At 41.4% G+C, this 20,926-nt stretch overlaps 1 protein-coding gene across 1 annotated transcript in view; it reads right to left on the bottom strand.

Moving 5' to 3' along the window:
* Nucleotides 1–20,926, bottom strand: part of osbpl6 (oxysterol binding protein-like 6) — a 106,020-nt gene that overhangs the window by 30,781 nt on the left and 54,313 nt on the right. The window contains exons 10-12 of the mRNA XM_060827955.1: nucleotides 16,035–16,165; nucleotides 1,985–2,122; nucleotides 440–527 (exon numbers count right to left, since the gene is read on the bottom strand). Of these exons, the coding sequence (XP_060683938.1) occupies nucleotides 440–527; nucleotides 1,985–2,122; nucleotides 16,035–16,165 (357 nt within the window). The remainder of the gene's footprint in view (nucleotides 1–439; nucleotides 528–1,984; nucleotides 2,123–16,034; nucleotides 16,166–20,926) is intronic.

Genomic DNA, 20,926 nt, shown 5'->3' with positions numbered 1-20,926 from the left:
CGGCACAGCAGTTAGCACTGCTGCCTCACAGCGCCAAAGACCCGGGTTCAATTCCCACCTCGGACAACTGTCTGTGTGGAGTTAGCACATCCTCCCAGTGTCTGCGTGGGTTTCCTCCGGGTGCTCCGGTTTCCTCCCACAGACCAAAAATGTGCAGGTTAGGTGAATTGGCCATGCTTAATTGCCCGTAGTGTGAGGAGAAAGGGTAGATGTAGGGGAATGGGTCTGGGTGGGTTGCACTTCAGCGGGTCGGTGTGGACTCGTTGGGCTGAAGGGCATTTTGTCACCATCCCTTATACAAAATATACCCCAAATTTGGTGCTGAATCTAAATTGTTGATGGAAACTTGAAATATATTTTTCAACACACTGAAAAGTAAATTTTCAGATGGTTTTAAATTTCATCATTACAAAATTGTAATGTAAGATTTTGTTCATACATTGTCGCGAAACAGTATCTCCAACACTGGCGTTATCTTCTGAAATATTATCACTGACATCACTGACATAGGATTCATCATCGGATCCCTGAGGATTAAAAATAGAACAATCAGATTTATTGTGGAAAAAAAAACAAAATTACTGTTACATCTTAGCTCCAGAAATGTTAAATACAACTAGTTATATACAAGAATATAGTGTAACTTTTACTGGAGCTTGTGAACGAACTGGAGGAAGTTAGAGACAGTGCTTTTCAATTTTGAGATCAACTTCCAGCAATATATTTAAAATCATAAATCAGTGAACAGTATTGCACACCTGGTTTTGAAGGTGAGGTGAGGTAGATCAAGACAGAATTTGACATCAAGGAGCCCTAGCTAAACCGAAGTCAACAGGAACCAAGATTAAAATCTTTCACTGGTTGGTATCATACCTGGCACAAAGCCTGTGGTCATTGGCGATCAACCATCTCACCTCCAGGAGATCACTATGAGAGTTCTTCAGAATCATCTCATTGGGCCAGTGTCTACAGTTGCTTTATCATTCACCTTTCCATCATTTTAAAGGTCAGAGGTGGGGTTGTTTGTTAAAGATCGTGCAATGTTCAGCACCATTCACAACACCTCAGGTAATGAAGCAGTCCATGTTCATTCACAGCAAAACCCAGACAATATTCAGTCTTGGGCTCATAAATGGCACGTAACATTCATACTACACAAGTGCTGGCCAACGATCATCTCAAAAGGAGAGGCTAATCACCATTCTTTGACAATCAATAACAATTATTGCTGAAAATTCCACTATCAACATTCTGGAGGCCACTGGACCAACCACATAAATACTGCGACTACAAGATTATGTTAGAGGATAGGAATTCTGAGGCAAGCGGACAGCATCTTAGAGGGACAGCAATATAAATTTTGTTTAAAAGTGTCTGTGCAAGCACCTGAGAGATAAAATGCCCAGGTTACAATACTTCTCATTGCAATAAAATGTAGCTTTCATTTCTGCTCAATTTGAATCTGACAGTTCTATATTAACCTGCACCAAACTTCATGTCTGCCAAAATCACATTGGAAAATTGTAGTTTTGCCCTCCCTGGTCTTTTATCCAGCCCTTCAATTGAAGGCCAACACATTCCCCATTGCCCACTTCTACCCTTAGAATATGTCCTGGAGGAGTCAGGATCCAGGACTTCCTCAGGGAACTCAATTTACAAAAAAAAAAATTTGGACTTGCACTCAATTTCTGCACCTGTCAATAATTCAAACTACGAATCTTTGTTTCCAATTAGCTTGGGGTTCTCATTTTTTTGACCTCTAGGACTGGGCAAGCTAAGAAAACACATCTCTAACTAAAAATGCATGATCTGAAAGGATGAGTCTAAGTATTTAATCCCATTTATTATGAGTACACATGCCATAACTGAAGCGAACAGCTGGAATGCTCCATAAAACCAATATCAACAACGACCAGTCAAAATTTGGCTTTTCCTCTGCCACAATCAATCTTGTCCTTCAAAGTAAAGTAATATTTTGTCTTACCTCATTCTCGGAAGAGCTTGCTGATAGAAGCACTTCTTGAGCATCAAAGAACTCTGACACTGATTCAGACATGGAGAGCCTGCTCTCATTACAGACCTGCTGTGACAATGGGATGCTGGCATGAATCTTCCCGCCTGGCTGAAAGTTTAAATAAAATAAGAAATGTTGAAGATCATTAGCTTTAGGTATATTAGGCTTCAAATGCACTTGAGCTTCTGCAGCTAATTTTCAATGCATTTTTAATTCAGCATAACATTTGATCAACAGCATACAATTTTGATATTCCAACTCCATTATGGGTACAATTTGTATCAAGAGTGTGTTGCTGGAAAAGCACAGCAGGTCAGGCAGCATCCAAGGAGCAGGAGAATCGAATTTCAGGCATAAGCCCTTTCATCGATTCTCCTGCTCCTCGGATGCTGCCTGACCTGCTGTGCTTTCCTCCAACCACACTCTTGGCTCTGTTCTCTAGCATCTGCAGTCCTCACTTTTTCCATAATTTATATCAAAGCAATGCACTTACCAAACCTATGTCACTTATAATAACATCACAAATTATTTGATCAATGCATTCAAACTAGTCACAAAGCAATCACAAAGCTGCCTTGAGAAAACACCTCCAAATTAACACAGCAAATCCAAAAAAAAATGGGAGTACAGGATGGGCATTGCAGCATCAATGATTTGATGAAAACATATTACTTTTAGGATGTCTTTCAGGATTGTGAAATATCTTCCAGCTTGTGTGTATCCCTTTAAGAATATGAATGTGCTGTCATATGTTCATGTGCTAGACATACTAACCTGAAAGGGAAGTATTTGAGTTCATAGACATTATTTCAGGGAGATGGGCAAATGGGACAGTGATATTTTCAAAAAGTGGCACAAATTGAACTCTGATCAAAATCTTCCCACCTGACTCACCCGAGTGAAGAAACAGGTCACCTATCTATCACGCTTAGACTAGAGATACTACCAATACCAAGTCGGCCATTCACTTCAGCGTACAATGAAGGAGAATTAGTAATGTCAGGAGGGAACCCAGTATAGGCACCTCCATCTCTGCTAAAGTCTATCAAGCACCAGTGAAAATCAGCAACCTCAGCAAATTACAGCACTTATTTCGGTGGTACAATATTATATTATAATCAGTCGTTTCAATAAAACCTCCTCCTTGCCAAATTATTTTGTTCCTTCCACAATAACAGATTCCATTTTCAAGTGATTCTCTTAAAATTTTAAAGCTGATCTTTTCCATTGTGAAACCAAATTCACTCAGAATAGCATTGCCAAATTTCAGTAGAAACTGAGGAGCAAACATTTATATTCAACCATTAAGAATCCCACTTCAACACAGGGCATACAATCATTCCAACCCTTGTGTAAAGCATTTACTAATTGAATTAACTATGTTCTGCAGAAATAGCCTGTGGAAAAGTGTGACTTTTTAAAGAAGAAATATGATTGTTGTGAGGCTGAAAACTGCATCATTTGTAGTTGAGAATCATCACAAGCCAAACTAATGCAGAGAGACTGATCATCTCTGTTTGATGTGAATTGCAGTAGCGAATTGATCAAATTATTTTGCGAAAATTGTATTTACATCTGTTTTATGTAGTGTAAGCTAAAGTATTGTTCTATCGTTGATCCTATTTCTAAAGTTATTTACAGTTTAGCTTCTATGAGGCAAGAAAATCACTGGCAGGAGATAAATTATCCACTGCCTAACTGGATAGTCATTATGTGGAGGTGCCGTTATTGGACTGGGTGGACAAAAGTTAAAAATCACACACCAGGTTATAGTCCAAAAGGTTTATTTTGAAGTACAAGCTCCCACCTGATGAAGAAGCAGTGCTGCAAAAGCTCGTACTCCCAAATAAACCTGCTGGACTATAACCTGATGTTGTGTGATTCTTAAGTAACGGGATAGTAGAAACCAAGATGACATTAAAATTTTAAGGTCTATTTGCAGGAGGGTCAAGTGATGCTGATGTGCTCAATAGGTGGAGACACCCACAAAATGGGAACACCAAAACTGCTAAAAATGTGTTTTAATATTAATCTTTAATTTTACCTGGAGAAATCTTTCCTCAGCAAGTTGTCATTTATTTCAATTTCTGCTTGGGGAACCTTGTCAAAGTGAGTTGATCTACAAACCACACAACTTATATTCTTAAAATATCTGTGAACACTTTGGGACAAAGAAGGCCATGCAAGTTCTATTTTCTTCTTCCATTCAATTGTTCTAATAATTTATCATTTAATTACAGATATAGAAATGTTGCATTAGCTACAATGTTTTCAGGTATCCATAACACAATTATGCAAAGCTAGAGTCCACCGATTACCATACACACTACATTAAACAAATTCTTGAGAAACTTACATCAGCTACATCACATCTTGGAGTCTGAGTTTCAAGAGGTAGAAAAATATTTTTGAAAGGAGTAACTTTATATTGACTATATAGCTAATGTCTATTGGGTAGATCTGAAACAAAGAATGTTTTAATGGAGGGATGCTGAATTCAAAATGTTCTGTTTTCTCTGTAGAGATGCTACCAGACCTGCTATATTTGTCCAGCACTCCCAGATTTCCAACATTGGTATCATAGAATCCCTACAGTGTGGAAGCAGGCCATCTGGCCCATCAAGTCCACAATGACCTCCGAACAGCATCCCACTCTATCTCTGCAACCCTACATTTCCCATGACTAATCCATCAAACCTACACATTCCTGGATACTATGGGCAATTTTGCATGGCCAATCCACCTGACTTGCATGTCTTTGGACTGTGGGAGGAAACCAGAGCATCTGGAGGAAACCCATGCAGACATGGCAAGAACATACAAATTCTGCATGCACCCTGTAGCTCTGTGTTAATCTATTGGGTAGATATTCCAATATTTCAGACATAAAGCAGATGGTTTCTTTTTCAATAAGGTGGTAACTGCTTCTTTTTACTGTGGAAACATTAATGCTGGATATTGCAATTGGACAGATACAAGTTGCCATCCAATTGTCAGACAACAACAACAACAATAGTTAAATGCTAATTCGAACTATAAGTTAGATAGCTGGCTCCTTAATACCACCACTCAACAATACTGCCACAATTAATCAGAAAATGAAGAAATCAAAGTGTCGTGATTTGCTGAGCAACAAGTAGAGATGCAGCACAATTTAAATGCTGATGTTTTAATTTTAAAGAGAAATTGCTGCAGATAAACAGATTTATCAACCTGTGGGAAAACAAATAGACAGGGTTTATGCTTGGATAGAGGTCCACTTTTGGATGAGGTGGCCTTGCTTTTGGAACAGTGAGCAGTCTTTAGTTGTTAGGACAAGACTGAATGGCCCAATCCACATTCCAGATCGAATATTTACATGGAGGTTGTTCAGCAATTTGAGATAATCTCACAAATAAAATAACCTACTGCCTGGTCAAAAGAGGTAAAACTATATCAATACCATTTCAAAGTTTTTAAAATGACATGTATTTCAATCACCAGGGAATGACCTCTGGAAGAAAATCAAACTAGTCGAATGAAGAATTAACCAGTTGTTCAGTTTTAACCATTGAGGGAAACAGAAGATGACATGCAAACCTCTACCTTCATGTCATACAAATGCATCAATAAATCTTGCAGCATAATCACACTTAAATGATTTGAGAGCTGGAAATCATAATAGAATCAACTGTCTTGGTATTATAGCAATAAAAGTGAAGTTATCTGCCATCAATACTATTAAGGAGAAACTCAGGCATCTAGATATGTTGAATCAGGAAACTGCAGTTCTGGCTGTGAAACTTTACTCAATTATTATTTCACCCAGAGACTTGAAGGACATGACACTGTCGTCCTTACCTTCTAGATTACCAGTAAATAATTAGCCAGGAAGTTAGGACTCAATTCACAATGAGTGTGGTAAGTCTTAATTACTGCCAAATACATTTGTAAAACTGTACAGTCTCATTGCTTCAGGTTCTAATTATTAATGGAGATTTATTTTTCAAAACCTTTTATTCATAAATCAATCTCTTCTTCTCTGTTATTTCCCTTCTGGTGCACGAAATATAAACTCCCTCCCTAACAGCATCACCTGCAGCAAATGGACTGCGGCAGGTCAAGAATGAAGCTCGTCACCATCTTCTCAAGAGCAATTCGGGTTGAACAATAAACGCTGGCCCATCTAGTGAAGCTAATCTCTGATGAACGAAACAATTACACATCCTGGTTTAAACTCCGAGAGTGCTATTTTTAAATTGGCTCAGGAACCTGACCAATATTTCAGTTTCAGGTTCTGAACCTGTGTGGTACGTCCCATACAGATTTTTAGACAGCAGGGGACAATTATGTTAGGCAGTGAGCTAGGGGTAAGTTCTTGAGATGTCTCTCTGAAGAGGTGGTCAGGTTTTAAAAATAAACTTAAAGTGGCCCCATTCCTGAGTGGTGAGCATGTGACAATCCTCATGGGCAATGAATAGCAGCTGCAACATTTCTGGTTGGAAAGTCCATGTGACCCGTCTATCCCCCCCTTCATTGATCAGGCTCAGTCCACCATGACAATGGCTGCCGCATTGCTAAGTGAAAGTCCCAGTCAGTGCCGGAATGCAAATGATTAATAATCAGCCTGAACTTGAAACCTGCCTCATACCAGCAGCAACCAAGCTGATCCTATGATATTCTGACGGTCATGGTACGGTTGAAAGCTAGTGGGACAGAGGCCAATGGTGCAAAATTGCTGCCTACTCCAATCTGCACCGACTTTTAACATCCAAAGCTGTGTGTCGGAATGAGGCTTTTTCAATATGATTGGTTGAGCAGACATGCTGTTGCTTCCCCACTTTACACAGTTCTCAGATGTAGCAGAGATTCAGTGATTTTAATAATTGCAATTAGCTGTGCAACGTCCCATAAGAATTCTGTGATCAAGCATAAGGATAAATATCAGCAAGATTAGTTTGTTTGATAACTGCAAAATATAGATAAGAATTTTCTTCATGATTTACATGACAAATATGAGTAATTCAATTGTTAGCTTTGTAGGTCACAATTTAATTTTTTAATCCAGTGCATGTATTCTCTCCTTTAAAGTGACTGAAACCAGTCAGATTGTAAACAGCCTCACAAACAGCACAAAGAATAAACACTAAACTAAAATTATCATACCTCTACTAATGGAATTCTTGCTTCTGACCGATAGTAATTTAGAGGGAATTTTGCAAACAGTTCCACTTATAGTACATCAGGCATGAAATCAAATTTCTCCACAGTTTAAGTGCAGAGAATACTGATCAGATAGACAGACAGACAGCAATGAGTCAGTACAGAAAGTTTATAATCGCAATTAACGCCCTCATGTGAAATGGCTCATTTATGAAGTTCTATAGCAATTTTCATACAGTTCCTTAAGATCCTACTAAGGCTAATTAAAGAAAGCCAACTGAATACCTTAAGTTTGCCTCTGGGTTCCCATGGACAGCCTGGCACAGTTTAGCTGCCTGCAGGCAGCCTTATGTTGATAGACCAGGGAACCAGCCCTCCAGGCCTGGCTGAAAGCTGCCCATGTCTACCTAGATACAGAAGCATCTGCTAATTGGTTCAATGACAGCATGCATCACAGCCCCTACTGGTTACCAAGATCTATTTTTCAATGTAAGCAGAGTCGAGAGATGTGGTGAGGTACAGAGTGGATATCGTCAGCCTGTGTGGATATTTACAGTGCATTTTCAAATTACTTCACTGAGGTGTAGCATGTAGATAAGCAACTGGGAAGGTCAAAGATAATACCTTGGTGATATTAGATGTCACTTTGTAGGAATGGAAAGAAGATTCTTTGACGATGTTTAAACAGATAAAACCACCAAATTACAAACATTCAGCTGGATGACAGTGGAGGGATACTGGAGGAAGATAATGTAACCAACTGTATCAAAGACTGCATAAAGGTTAAAAAGGGTGAGGGTGGATTTTTACCTCTGTCATGGTCACAAAGGATATTACTTATACCTTTCATAAAAGAGTGAGCTGTTTTGGTACAGGGTTATGCCCTTGCCACTGTAGATTTTTTTTGTTTATGAAACATGGGTATCACTGACTAGACCAATATTTATTGCCTAACCACAACTGCTCACAGGGCAGTTAAGGATCAACTACGTTACTGTGGGTTTGAGTCATGTGTAGGGCAGACCAGGTAAAGACAGCAGTTCTATTCCTTAAAGGGCTTTAGTGCACAAGATGGGTTTTTACAGCAATTGACAATGATCCCATGGTCACCACTAGGCCAGCTGTGAAGGCCGGATGTTTCACCAAATTCAAATTTCGTCGTCTGTCATGGTGAGACATGAACTCCTCTCCAAAATACATGTTTGAAATTCTGGATTACTAACCCCAAGACACTATCACTACCCCTCCCGCATGAGAAGGGGAGAACATGGAACTCCAGAAAGATGAGCACGAATTTAGGAAGCAACAACACAGTAGGCGAGGAAAGGGAGCTTGGAGATAGCTGGCTGCTTGCAAAAATAAAAAGGTCTTGACTAAAGCAGATTGGAAGGAAAGGGAGAACCTGCAAAAAGAAAACTCTTCAGAATGGCTGCTGCCATGGGAGGGCTGCTGCTCAGTGAGTATCAAGCCAAGAGAGCAGAACAGAGATTTCATCGACAGGACAAGGTGAGAAAGTAGATGAGTGTTGACAGGAGACAAACTACAGAAAGTACAAGTTCAAGATCATCGCAGGGCCTTACAGGAAGTTTGATTCTGAGAGGCTAAAGTAAAAGGAGGAACGTGGCAAAGGTAGGTGATCTCGCTCCATGCAGTTGGATGTGAGTAGACAAGAAAAGGGAACTTAACGTCTGTTTTTTCAAGCATTAATGCACATACCATTGATGTGAAATAACTCCACAGAGGCAGATATCATGTTCCCAAGTCCCCCTTTATTTACACAGAGTCTTTGACACTGATTCAGTTCCCTCAGAGTGCACAGGATGTCTGACACTCCTGTTTATATTTTTTTTTAAAAAACCCTCACTACCGCCTAACTGCAGTGGTGCTGTTTTTACCTCAGCACCTATGTTGTGTGAGACACAATGAGAGACACAAGGTGCACAAATCTTTAGTCATTTGCCACCACCAGGAAGATAGGAAACACCCGAATGGCCAGTGACAAGCAGTGCCCTTCACATCAAAGGGCAATGCTGTGTGATCAAACAGTGAAGGGGAGGGCAGGGATTAAATCAAAATAGAGTTGGAGGGGGAAATAATGCACTCCACTCCCTGCGGCGCCCACCTCTCCCTGAACAATTCCAGGGGGTCGGTGGAGACCGCGTGCTCCTTCTCCAAGGACACCCGGGCTCTAACATAACTGCGGAAGAGGGGCAGGCAGTCAGCCCTGATGACCCCTTCCACACCCCGCTGCCTGGACTTGTTTATGGCCAGTTTCTTGGCCAGGCCCAGGAGCAGACCCACGAGGTGGTCTTCAGACCTGCCCTCCCTCCTCTGTACCAAGGGTCCGAAATCAGGAGCGTGGGACTGAAGTACAACCAAAAGCAGAGGAGGTGGTTTTTCAGAAAATCAAAAAGGGAGTGCAAACGCCCACACCCAATATACTCATGGTCCACGGACTCCACAGCACCACAGAACAAGCAGTTGGGCTGGGAGTCCGTGAACCACCGCAATCTGTGGTTGCGGGGGACACTCCTGTTTATTTTATTTTTTCATTTTAAACCCCCACACTACTGCCTAACTGCAGTAGTGCTTATTTATTCCCCAGCACCCATGGTATGTGTGCGCAGGTGTGAGACACAGTGAGAGACACACAGTGCACGAATCTTTATTCAATTTCCACCACGGGTGGCCAGTGACAAGCAGTGCCCTTCACGTCAAAGGGCAATATTGTGTGATCAAAACAGTGAAGGGGAAGGCAGGGACTAAATCAAAATAGAGTTGGAGGGGGAAAATGATGCACTGCTTTGAATTCTTTGAGAAGGTGACTAAGGAGGTGGAGGAGGGTAAAGCGGTAGATGTGGTGTATATGGATTTTAGTAAGGCATTTGATAAGGTTCCCCATGGTAGGCTACTGCAAAAAATACGGAGGTATGGCATTGAGGGGGAGTTGGAGGTTTGGATTAGGAATCGGCTGGCTGGAAGAAGACAGAGAGTAGTAGTTGATGGTAAAGGTTCATCTTGAAGTGCAGTTACCAGCGGTGTTCCGCAAGGATCTGTTTTGGGACCATTGCTGTTTGTCATTTTTATAAATGACCTGGAGGAGGGGCTAGAAGGTTGGGTGAGCAAGTTTGCAGATGATACGAAAGTCGGTGGAATTGTTGACAGTGAGGATGGATGTGGCAGGTTATAGCGGGATATAGATAAGCTGCAGAGCTGGGCAGATAGGTGGCAAATGGAGTTCAATGTCGCTAAATGTGAAGTGATTCACTTTGGTAGGAGTAACAAGATGGAGTACTAGGCTAATGGTCGGATACTTGGTAATGTGGATGAGCAGAGGGATCTTGGTGTCCATGTACACAGATCTCTGAAAGTTGCCACCCAGGTAAATAGTGGTGTGAAGGAGGCCTATGGTTTACTGGCTTTTATTGGTAGAGGAATTGAGTTGCAGTTGTATAAGACTCTGGTGCGGCTGCATCTGGAGTATTGTGTGCAGTTTTGGTCGCCATACTATAGGAAGGATGTAGAGGCACTGGAACGGGTGCAGAGGAGGTTTACCAGGTTGTTGCCTGGTATGGTAGGAAGATCGTATGAGGAAAGGCTGAGGCACTTGGGCTGTTTTCATTGGAGAAAAGGTTTAGGGGTGACTTGATAGAGGTGTACAAGATGATTAGGGGTTTAGATAGGGTTGACCATGAGAACCTTTTTCCACGTATGGAGTCAGATATTACGAGGGGGCATAGCTTTAAATTAAGGGGTGGTAGGTATAGGACAGATGTTAGGGGTAGATTCTTTACTCAGCGAGTCGTGAGTTCATGGAATGCCCTGCCAGTAGCAGTGGTGGACTCTCCTTCTTTATGGGCATTTAAACGGGCATTGGATAGGTATATGGAGGAAAGTGGGCTAGTGTAGGTTAGGTGGGCTTGGATCGGCGCAACATCGAGGGCCGAAGGGCCTGTACTGCGCTGTATTTTTCTATGTTCTATGTTCTACTCCACTCCCTGCGGCACCCACCTCTCCCTGAACAACTCCAGGGTGTTGGTGGACACCGCGTGCTCCTTTTCCAGAGTCACCCGGGCCCTAACGTAACCGCAGAAGAGGGGCAGGCAGTCGGCCCTAACGACCCCCTCCACTGCCTGGACCTGTTTATGGCCGGTTTGGCCAGGCCCAGGAGCAGGAGTCCGTGAACCACCGCAATCTGTGGTTGCAGGGGACACTCCTGTTTATATCTGTCAGCCAGGGCTCCCTGACTGGACAAGATTAACAAACTCAATCATGGAACTCATGTTCTAAGGAGGATCACCTGGCTGACCTCGTTACAGGCACTACATCCCTCTCTCCAAGTCCAAGGATGTAGACCGATTCTTTTTTATGTAGCTCCTCCTGGAGTATTTTGGCACGGGGTCAGGTCCCTGCGACTCTGCCTCGGATGCGGGTGGTATGTAACGTACAGTAGCTTGTCTCTTGCACCTGGAGCATCTCGGAAGAAATTCATTCTCTTCTTCAGGTGTCAAGGCGGTGACATCCACCGTGTCTACCTCAGATTCCAAGGCATCTTCATCGCTTGATGGAGAGCGAGAACCCACGCATTCTGGAACAGTCAGAAAGGCTGTCGTGGAACTGGGCACATTATGTTCCCGCACTGTTTGAGAGCTTGCAGCTTTCACATGATCCACGTGTTTGTTCAGGATTGTCGCACGTATCCAAACTTCATACGTCACTGACCTCGTGTTGACCATACCTCTTATCCATGCTTCCCATGATTCCTACATCAAACTTCATCCCCTGAAGTCAACTATCTCTCCATCTTAGCGGAGTCTTGTATCCAGCCTCGGTGCTCTTGTTGCCATTTCACCCTCTACCTCCAGATTCCAGGAAGTTCAGATTTAATTTGGTGTCTTCTCCCCATTAGAAACTCTGCTGGAGTTATCCCTTTAGTTGCAGGAGGGATGTGATCCTATAATCAATCAAATAGAAACCAGGACAGTCTGGTATCTCGTGCAGCTGTAGACTGTTTCTTTAAGCCTGCCTTCAAAGTTTGGCTTGCTGTTTCTGACAGACTGGATGATGGATGCTATGGAGCTCTCCATATATGCTGAATATTATTTGACTTTCATAAATACTCAAACTCCCTGCTGGTAAACAATGGCCTGTTATCTGTGACCAACAGTTCTGGAAGTCTGCGTGTTGCAAAAGACACATGCAGTTTTTGTATCGTCATCCCAGTGTCTGACAAATAAACTCTATGCACATCCAGCCACTTTGAGAAGGTGCCCACAATGACTAAGAACATTGAGCCCACGAAAGGATCTGTAATAGAGTTCAGGGTTTACCTGGCCATTCCCTTGAATTTTTCCCTTCTAAGGCATATGCCTGCCTGGGAGAATCATCCAAGTTCTCTATGTGTTCCTTATTACTCTGCCTTGTTATTAGCATGTCATTTAGATAAATGGCAGCTTGGGGTATACCTTGCAAGATGTTCGCAAGGTATGCTGAAAAATTGCCATTTGAAGTCGTGTCAGTGCGGGCAGTCTCAGATCGGTACAAACCCTTTGGTATTAATTGTAGCATACTTTGCAAATCATCATCTAACTGCAATGAAAAGTACACATGGCTCATGTCCAGTTTTGCGAAGGATGGTCCCCCTGCCAGCTTTGTGCATAAATCCTCAATGCAAGGGATTGTGTATTTATCCAGCTGTGAAAGGCAGTTTACTGTTGTTTACAAATCCTACAAAGGCAAACTGACCCGTCAGTCTTCACAATCAGTACGACCAGTGCTGCCATTCCGTAAACTGTACTGGTTTAAGGATTCCTTCGCTTTTTAGCCTCCCGATTTCTGTCTCTACTTTTGCCTGTACGGCCAATGGCACTGGACAGGCTTTGCAGAATCATGGAATTACTTCATGGTCAACATCTGAGATGGCCTTGACCCCTTCGATAGACCCTGGATTTTTTGTTAAATTTCGAGGTATTTAATTAGGACTTCACTCGGCAGCCATTTCCTGATTGAAAAATGTTGAGCCAATCTAAGTGAATCTTTCTCAAACAAATTTTGGCCCATTAAGCTTGGGCCTGAGCCCTTTACTACAGTCAGTGGTAAATGAACCAGCTGCTTCTCCTAAGAGACTGGAATTAAAGTTGTACCCTTAATCTGCAAGGTTCCCCTCTATAGATTCTCCATCTAGCCGAGGACTTGTACAAACTTATGAGTTGGAGTCCAGAGCAAGTTTTGTTAGAGATTGGTTTTGCGATCACTGAAACGGACACACTGGTAATGACCTCCATTAGAACCAGGTAACTATTTAACCAGAGGTTTATTTTAACTGGTTCTGATTTGGTTGTTGCTAGGTAATTTAACTGTTTCAATCCAGATGGAATTGGGTTTTCCAGGGTATGCACTCGCCTGGATACCAGCCTATGAGTTTGCTCACTCATGTGATGATGCTGTGGCTTTTAAGAGGTTATTTTGTCCTGGTTTCTTTTGAGAGAGAGATTGAACGAGAGGTGATGACCTGGCCATTGAAGACCACTTGATTAAACAGCTTGGGGAAGGTTGGTTCTTTTTAAAAAAAAACAGCCTGAATGGGTGTGGCCAACTCTCACAGATCAGGATTTCTGAGTAACCTCAGAAGAGTTGAAAGCTTCAGTGATTGTCTCCTGGCTGCTACACTCTGAATTTTTCCTTGTTTTTTTTTTCTTGCTGTATTGGAGAACTGGGAGAATTGGTGTCTAAATTTTCCTTTTTTTTTGCCAAGGAGTGAGTTTATGGGATGTTACTATATTGTACCAGTTAATTAGTAATAGTTACTTTATTTATTAATCTGTTACATTTCCAGTAGAGTTGTTATTCTAACTTCCTCTTTCTTTTGTTGTATTTTAACTACAGTGATTAAAGAAATTGTGCTTAGCCTAACTGAGTTATCTGGCCAATCGCTTTTCATCAGGAACGGAAATAATTGCTTTGAAATCATGAAAATGTTAAGATTAGATTACTTACAGTGTGGAAGCAGGCCCTTCGGCCCAACAAGTCCACACCGACCCACCGAAGCGACAACCCACCCATACCCCTACATATACCCCTTACCTGACACTACGGACAATTTAGCATGGCCAATTCACCTGACCTGCACATCTTTGGACTGTGGGAGGAAACCAGAGCACCTGGAGGAAACCCACGCAGACACGGGGAGAACGTGCAAACTCCACACAGTCAGTCACCTGAGGCAGGAATTGAACCCAGGTCCCTGGCGCTGTGAGGCAGCAATGCTAACCACTGTGCCACCGTGCGACCTTCTTAAAATATTTTGATGGGATCTGGTCTGGTCCATAACACTAAATTTAGGTCGAGTGGGACTCTTTTGCTGTCTCAAGACCATATACCAGCAGCAGCTACACTGGCTTGCTGGCTCATATCCCTGAGAAAACATGAACCGTTTGGCTGAAGCTTGGCTTTGTTTTGGGGTTTTGCTGTGGACTGAGGTGGAGTCCCTCTGTTCAGGATACGTCCTGAATGAGGCTATGGCAATTGCCTTCACTCAAGTGTTATTCCCCAAGCTCTGTCAGACTGGCGAAGGTGTCCACTTCCATTGGAATACCCTGCAGCTCATATGCTCCAGGTACTGCATTTTTCAATGATAAAGCTAGTTGTAGTGTCTGTTTAAAGTCCAGTTGGGCTTTAGATTATTTGCAAACATTAGACATGGTTACATCATTAATCTAACATAACACCGGGTCTCTCACCACCTCATTAAGGGATAACCAAAGTCACATGCTTCTGCCAGTCATCTTAACCTAGTCAAAGATCCTGATACAATTTCCCTGGTTCTTGAATTGCTGAGTAAAACTAATAGGATCTCAGAATTAGAGGTAGCTTATAGTTGTAATATTCCTTAACTGAAGTTTTAATATCTGGTGCCTCAGGGAAAGTTACACTCCTAATAACATAAAAAGCTGCGGGTCCAGAAGCTGTCAAGGGCTGTCATCTGCCCTAATGTCATTTACCTAGGAAAAAAAAATGCATTCTTCGCACATGCTGAGTCCAGTCTTTGATGGCAGGATTGAACAGATCAAGCTTTCCAAATAATGGCACGATGCTAGAAAGGCTTCTCCCAACTCAAAAATGACAATCTTCAGAATTTCTTCTGGAGCATGCTTTCCTCTAGTCACCACTGAAATAACTCCCCAGAGGTCAGTATCCCATCACCAAATCACCCTTTATTTACACATGGAGAGTCCCTGACACTGATCTAGCTCCCTCAGAGCCAGCTCTTGGAGTGAACTGGAAATCTGAAACTCCTGTTTATATGTTAGCCAGGGCTCCCTGACTGGACCAGATCAACACACGCAATCAGGGAGTTCATTCTATGATATGCATCTGGCTGACCTCATTACAATCACTACAGATGAAACAGCGTATCTTCAACTTACATTTCTTATCACTCTGACATGGTGTATCCTTTGTAACTTCAGCAAAGGAATAGTCAGGCTGACTGTACACTGACATGCTGGGATAGGATTACAGAGACTCAAATACAGCAGCAGGTTCGATAAAAAGAATTGCATTACAAATAGAATAAGTGTTAGTAAAGCTGTTTGCAAATAATCTTAACCTATGGCCCTATCAAAGACTGCTGGTCACTTTCTGGAAAACGTCAGAAGTCACACAACAGCAGGTTATAGTCCAACAGGTTCATTCGAAATGACCATCTTTTGAAGTCACTTTTACAACAACGCTCCTGAAGCTTGTCATTTCAAATCAATCTGTTGGACCATAACCTGCTGTTGGGAGGCTTCTGGCATAGTCCAACACTGGCACCTCCACATCATGACTTTCCGGAAAGTCAAAACTGTCAAACTGCAATCTCCTGTGTATAAAGTACCTGGGAGAGTGTTCTCCTAAGGTTGAAGATTTGGGCATTGTGGCCAGAATGTTCTTGCTCCAACAGCATTTGCTTCAGCTGTTCCCTTTCTATTGCGACTGTGTTGAAGGCAGACTTTAACAGACAATGAACTGTGAAAGGAAAACAGTAAAACAATATCGTAAAATGGTTTAATTATTCTGATTCCTTATCAATCTGATATTACCCTACAACTTCATTTTTCAAAAAACTTTTGATGAAAAATATGACATTGCCACTGAACCTTGTATATTTTATCACATTACTTTTCAAGAGCAACAATTAACTAAATAATACCACAATGTAAATTAAGCATCATTGCATCAGATGTAATTCTCTTTTGGAGGTAAAAACACATGATGGTTAACAGCAGTTGCCATCTGTAAAATACACTCCACTATCTTGGTAGTAGACATTGTGAAACCGTTCTGCTCCTCGGATGCTGCCTGACCTGCTGTGCTTTTCTAGCACCACTCTAATCTTAACTCTAACCTAGAGCATTTGCAGTACCCACCTTCGCCATTGTGAAATAGTTGTGTGGTTTCAGAGTAAAAGCTGGCCAAAATTAAACGGTTTACCCCATGACAAATAATTTTCTAAGACAAAGTTCAAGCTAAGTAGCATTCTTACTTTTATCATTTCGTGAGACTAAGGGCCTGAGGATTTAACTATTTCAAGTTAAATTTCTATTTCAAGGCGGCCTTCTACAGATTTCCAGCTTCACAAAGCACTCCAAGTAAACATATATATTTTAACCTTGAAACCTGCTGCTATATTATAGCATTGGGTGAAATGTTCTACTCCATGGAGCAACATGAGCAATGATGAGAAAATTTATGACCTTTCCCCTAAGGATTTAAATAGGAATTTTAAGATTTTGTTAATAAACAGCAACTACCTAGTATACATTTTAGTATTGCAAAGAACTTAGTCAGGCCAATGTCCAATTCTCTTTCTAATCCCGGAGAGACTAGATGGTGAAAATTCCTGACATGAAACCCAGTGCGGGTTTGGTGGCAGCAGCTCGCTGCTTGCTTCTCCAAGCTGTCATCCAACTCTGTCCTCACCATCATGCCCCACATGCTCCATGGATAATGTTCAGGTCCGCCCTTCTTTCACGCACATTGGCATCAGGAAACCACCACCAACCTCACCACATCACCAGGTCTGCTCTTGGATCAAATTACATACCATTTCAATCTATCAAGTCTTCACTTTGGAGCTCAGGACACCTCTGATCTGCTTGCTTCTGCAAGTCACATGACGCACAGGGACACATGAATCTCATGCTTGACACAGGATGCATTTCCTGGCTCTTTGCTTCATTTCTTAGTGCTCAATCACTTTACACTGATTTTAAGACTGCCGACCTCTGTCATGATGTTGCTTCTCAGCACAGAGAGGCAGATATACGCATGACAGAGCCAGCATGGACTGATGTTGATAGCCTCTTGGATCCCACTTAGGGAACACCTCTAACAAACCTGCCTGCTGTCTCTGTGCTTGCCTGCATATTGTAACAGAGTCATTAATAGTTGAGATCATAAGATCTTCTCCTGCCTGGGGCAAGTTCTCAAAGTGTCAGACACCTTTAGCATTTCTTGCGCGACCTGCTGCAGAAATACATCAGTGATGCACACAGACTGCGCTCCTGAGTCTTATCTAGAAAGAGAACCCACTGAAGTGAGTCTCTGAACTAATGGAGGGTGCAGGTGAAAGTCTTAGAACATAGAACATTACAGTGCAGTACAGACCCTTTGGTCCTCGATGTTGTGCCAACCTGTGGAACCAATCTGAAGCCCATCTAACCTACGCTATTCCATGCTCGTCCATATGCCCATCCAGACAATTTAAATGTCCTTAAATTAGTGAGTCTACTACTGTTGCAGGCAGTGCATTCCACGTCCCTACTACTCTCATCCAGTTTTCAATTTTTGAATATTCCAGGTCTCAATCTTCTATAATCTGTTAAGCAATCATTGAGATTTAGAGATCATATTAGCTAGCGCATAGAGAAATGCCATGGTTAGTTCAAAGCATTAATAACTTTATAAAAATAAACAAGATTCCACATCTTACCATCACAAACAACTGATTTTATTTGCAAGTCTGAACAGATAAACCAAACACAAATGCTAAATTCTAAACACACACCCACAAGTTTTTTAGGGTGAATTTGTACTTGTAGGATATTTTATTTTGCTCAAAAACTGCATGAATCCATGTTGGATTCTGTAAATCCCTTTTTTAGATTAGAATAAGTCTGAACATTGGGGCACAGGCAGCCTCACACAGGGCACCTCACACCAAGGTATTATCTGAGATGACATGGCACCTATTGTTAAAGTTCACTTGAGAATGTAACTTTTAAAAATAGTTAAAATATGACAGAACTGAAACCAACATGGCCATTCTGAAAGATGAGACACTTAAACATTCCAGGTCTTTTTCAATATATAATTTCAGTTGCATCACATTGTAAACTTTTGCTATAAATTCTGTCTTAATGATCTTATACTCCACAACCACCTGATGAAGGAGCAGCGTTCTGAAAGCTAGTGCTTCCAAAGAAGCCTGTTGGACTATAACCTGGTGTTGTGTGATTTTTTAACTTTTCTAAATGCAGGTGTGTGTTAAGGTGACATTACCAATGAAGTGACAGTGCTTAATGAATGACAGAAGATAGGCAGCCACTTGCTGTTGAAAAGACATAAGTGCACTTGCTATAATTGTCAGGGCTTCCTCCATTCATTTTCTTCTGGATCTGCTGTACTTCACAATGAATCAGTAAAAAAACAACAGCTGAATTATTGAAACATATAATTTCATGGCAATGACTGCAATTGCTTTAGCAAAGGATTCTCATTAGTGCAAATGAGACAAATTCCAAAAATTGTATTCTATCAACTTTAATACCTGCTGAAGGGTAAAGAACTTTAAATAGAAAGTCCTAAGCTTAAACCATTAATGACAAACTGCAGGCTTCTTCACTGTTGGCACAATTAGTGGCACATTTGCATTAATCCTTTTAACAATAGCCTGTGCAACACTGATAAAAACTTAAGCTTGGTTTGTAATATGTTATTAAATCACAACTGTTGAGTCATTCCTGCTTTTAATTTTTAAGCATCAATTCTCACAGAATGGGTTTAAAGAAGGTTTGCAATAATTTCTACATAAGTGGAAGAAATAGCTTAAATTAAAGGTGTACGGGATGTTAAATATAATGAAAACATTTGTCAAATCCACATGATTAAATTGGAAGATCAAGGTTTTAAAGATTTCCAGTCAATGAATATATTTCATACCATTGAAAAAGTTTGCATTTTTCTGGAAAATCAGAATGTTAGCAATTAACCTCACTATTATTTAAAGATTTTGATTCACTGGGGAAGTTACCAATTATTGTCAATAAGTTTGGGGTGGCACAGTGGCTAAGTGGTCAGCACTGCTGCCTCACAGCACCAAGGTCCCAGGTTCAATTCCAGTCCCAGGCGTTTGTCCATGTGGAGTTTGCATATTTTCCCCCCTGTCTGCATGGGTTTCCTCCCACAGTCACAAAGATGTGCAGGTCTGGTGAATTGGCCATGCTAAATTGTCCACAGTGTTAGGTGCATTAGTCAGAGGAAAATGGGTCTGGGTGGGTTGCTCTTCGGAGGGTTGGTTTGGGCTGAAGGGCCTGTTTCCACACTGTAGGGAATCTAATCTAATAAATTTATTTTGATCGTTATGGATGTGTGGCAAGAAAGAATTTTTAATTTTCTTTTATAAATAGGGAACTACATCCCTTTGAATTGCAAATAACATTCTGATGTATATACACATCCACAGGGTTCTGAGATATGCAGGACAGAATTCTCATTGTTGAAAATAATTTCACAAACTCAACTCGGGAGAAACTTCACTGAATTTGTACAATTTTATTCTTTTGGGTGGGGTGGATTGGGACAGGAGTGGATACCTCCACGGTTTGGCCTGTCGAAATGAGACAGCAACAAGAGCTGCCAAGTGTTGAAGCAGACTGGTTAAAATATTCACCTTGGGCTCAGAAATTTCATTCCAGTTGTAAAAAAAAATGCCATAAAGCTAAAAACAGCCTCTCGTTTCCTCAGCCTTAGACACTCCCCATGCCCCGCATGCACCTCACCAATTCCATAGCACTGATACACCACCCTCTCCCAATGTTCTACTTTGCCCTCTATCCATCGCCCCCATTCCATACACCATCCATGCCAACCTAATGCTCCCAATCCTCATGGCTGACTATACCCTCCATGCTAATAATTGACCATCCGTCCATCCCAAGCCCCTCATGCTATCTTGTCCAACATGATGCCAACTCATACAAACCAGTGACCTCCCCCCATCCCAAACTTTGTCCTTACACTTTCCATGCCAACTCATCTAGTACCTGCTATGAGTGTTCATCAGGAGTTATGGTGAGACGAGATTAAATAAATCTGTACTAAATACTTGGAATTTTAACTATGTTAATAAAATTAACACAAACAAAAGCCAACTTAACACATTCATATCCCTTCAAGTACTTAACTCATTGAGAAGCCAAACGTTTATACTCATAGCTCCATATTAAAGAGAGTTAATTCCTTAATAGCCTCGCTAAACTTTCAATGAAACTACTCATCTACAAGGCCCCATGCAGAGATGATTGGTAATGCAAGTACTTAAAAAGCATTAAATTTAAGAGTAATTTTCTTTCCTTGACTAAACGGAATTCAGTCTTTACTACTAAAATCACACAGTTGCTTTATCAATGTGTAATAAACTGACTAAGTAACATTAGCAAAGGCAATATATCAATAATGTTCATTTGGGTAACTTAAGAAGGATTCATTACTTATGTTTCATATGAT

This window comes from Hemiscyllium ocellatum, chromosome 7 (assembly GCF_020745735.1).
Source record: "Hemiscyllium ocellatum isolate sHemOce1 chromosome 7, sHemOce1.pat.X.cur, whole genome shotgun sequence".
Classification (NCBI taxonomy): Eukaryota; Metazoa; Chordata; class Chondrichthyes; order Orectolobiformes; family Hemiscylliidae; genus Hemiscyllium; species Hemiscyllium ocellatum.
This window is presented reverse-complemented; position numbering and strand designations above follow the sequence as displayed.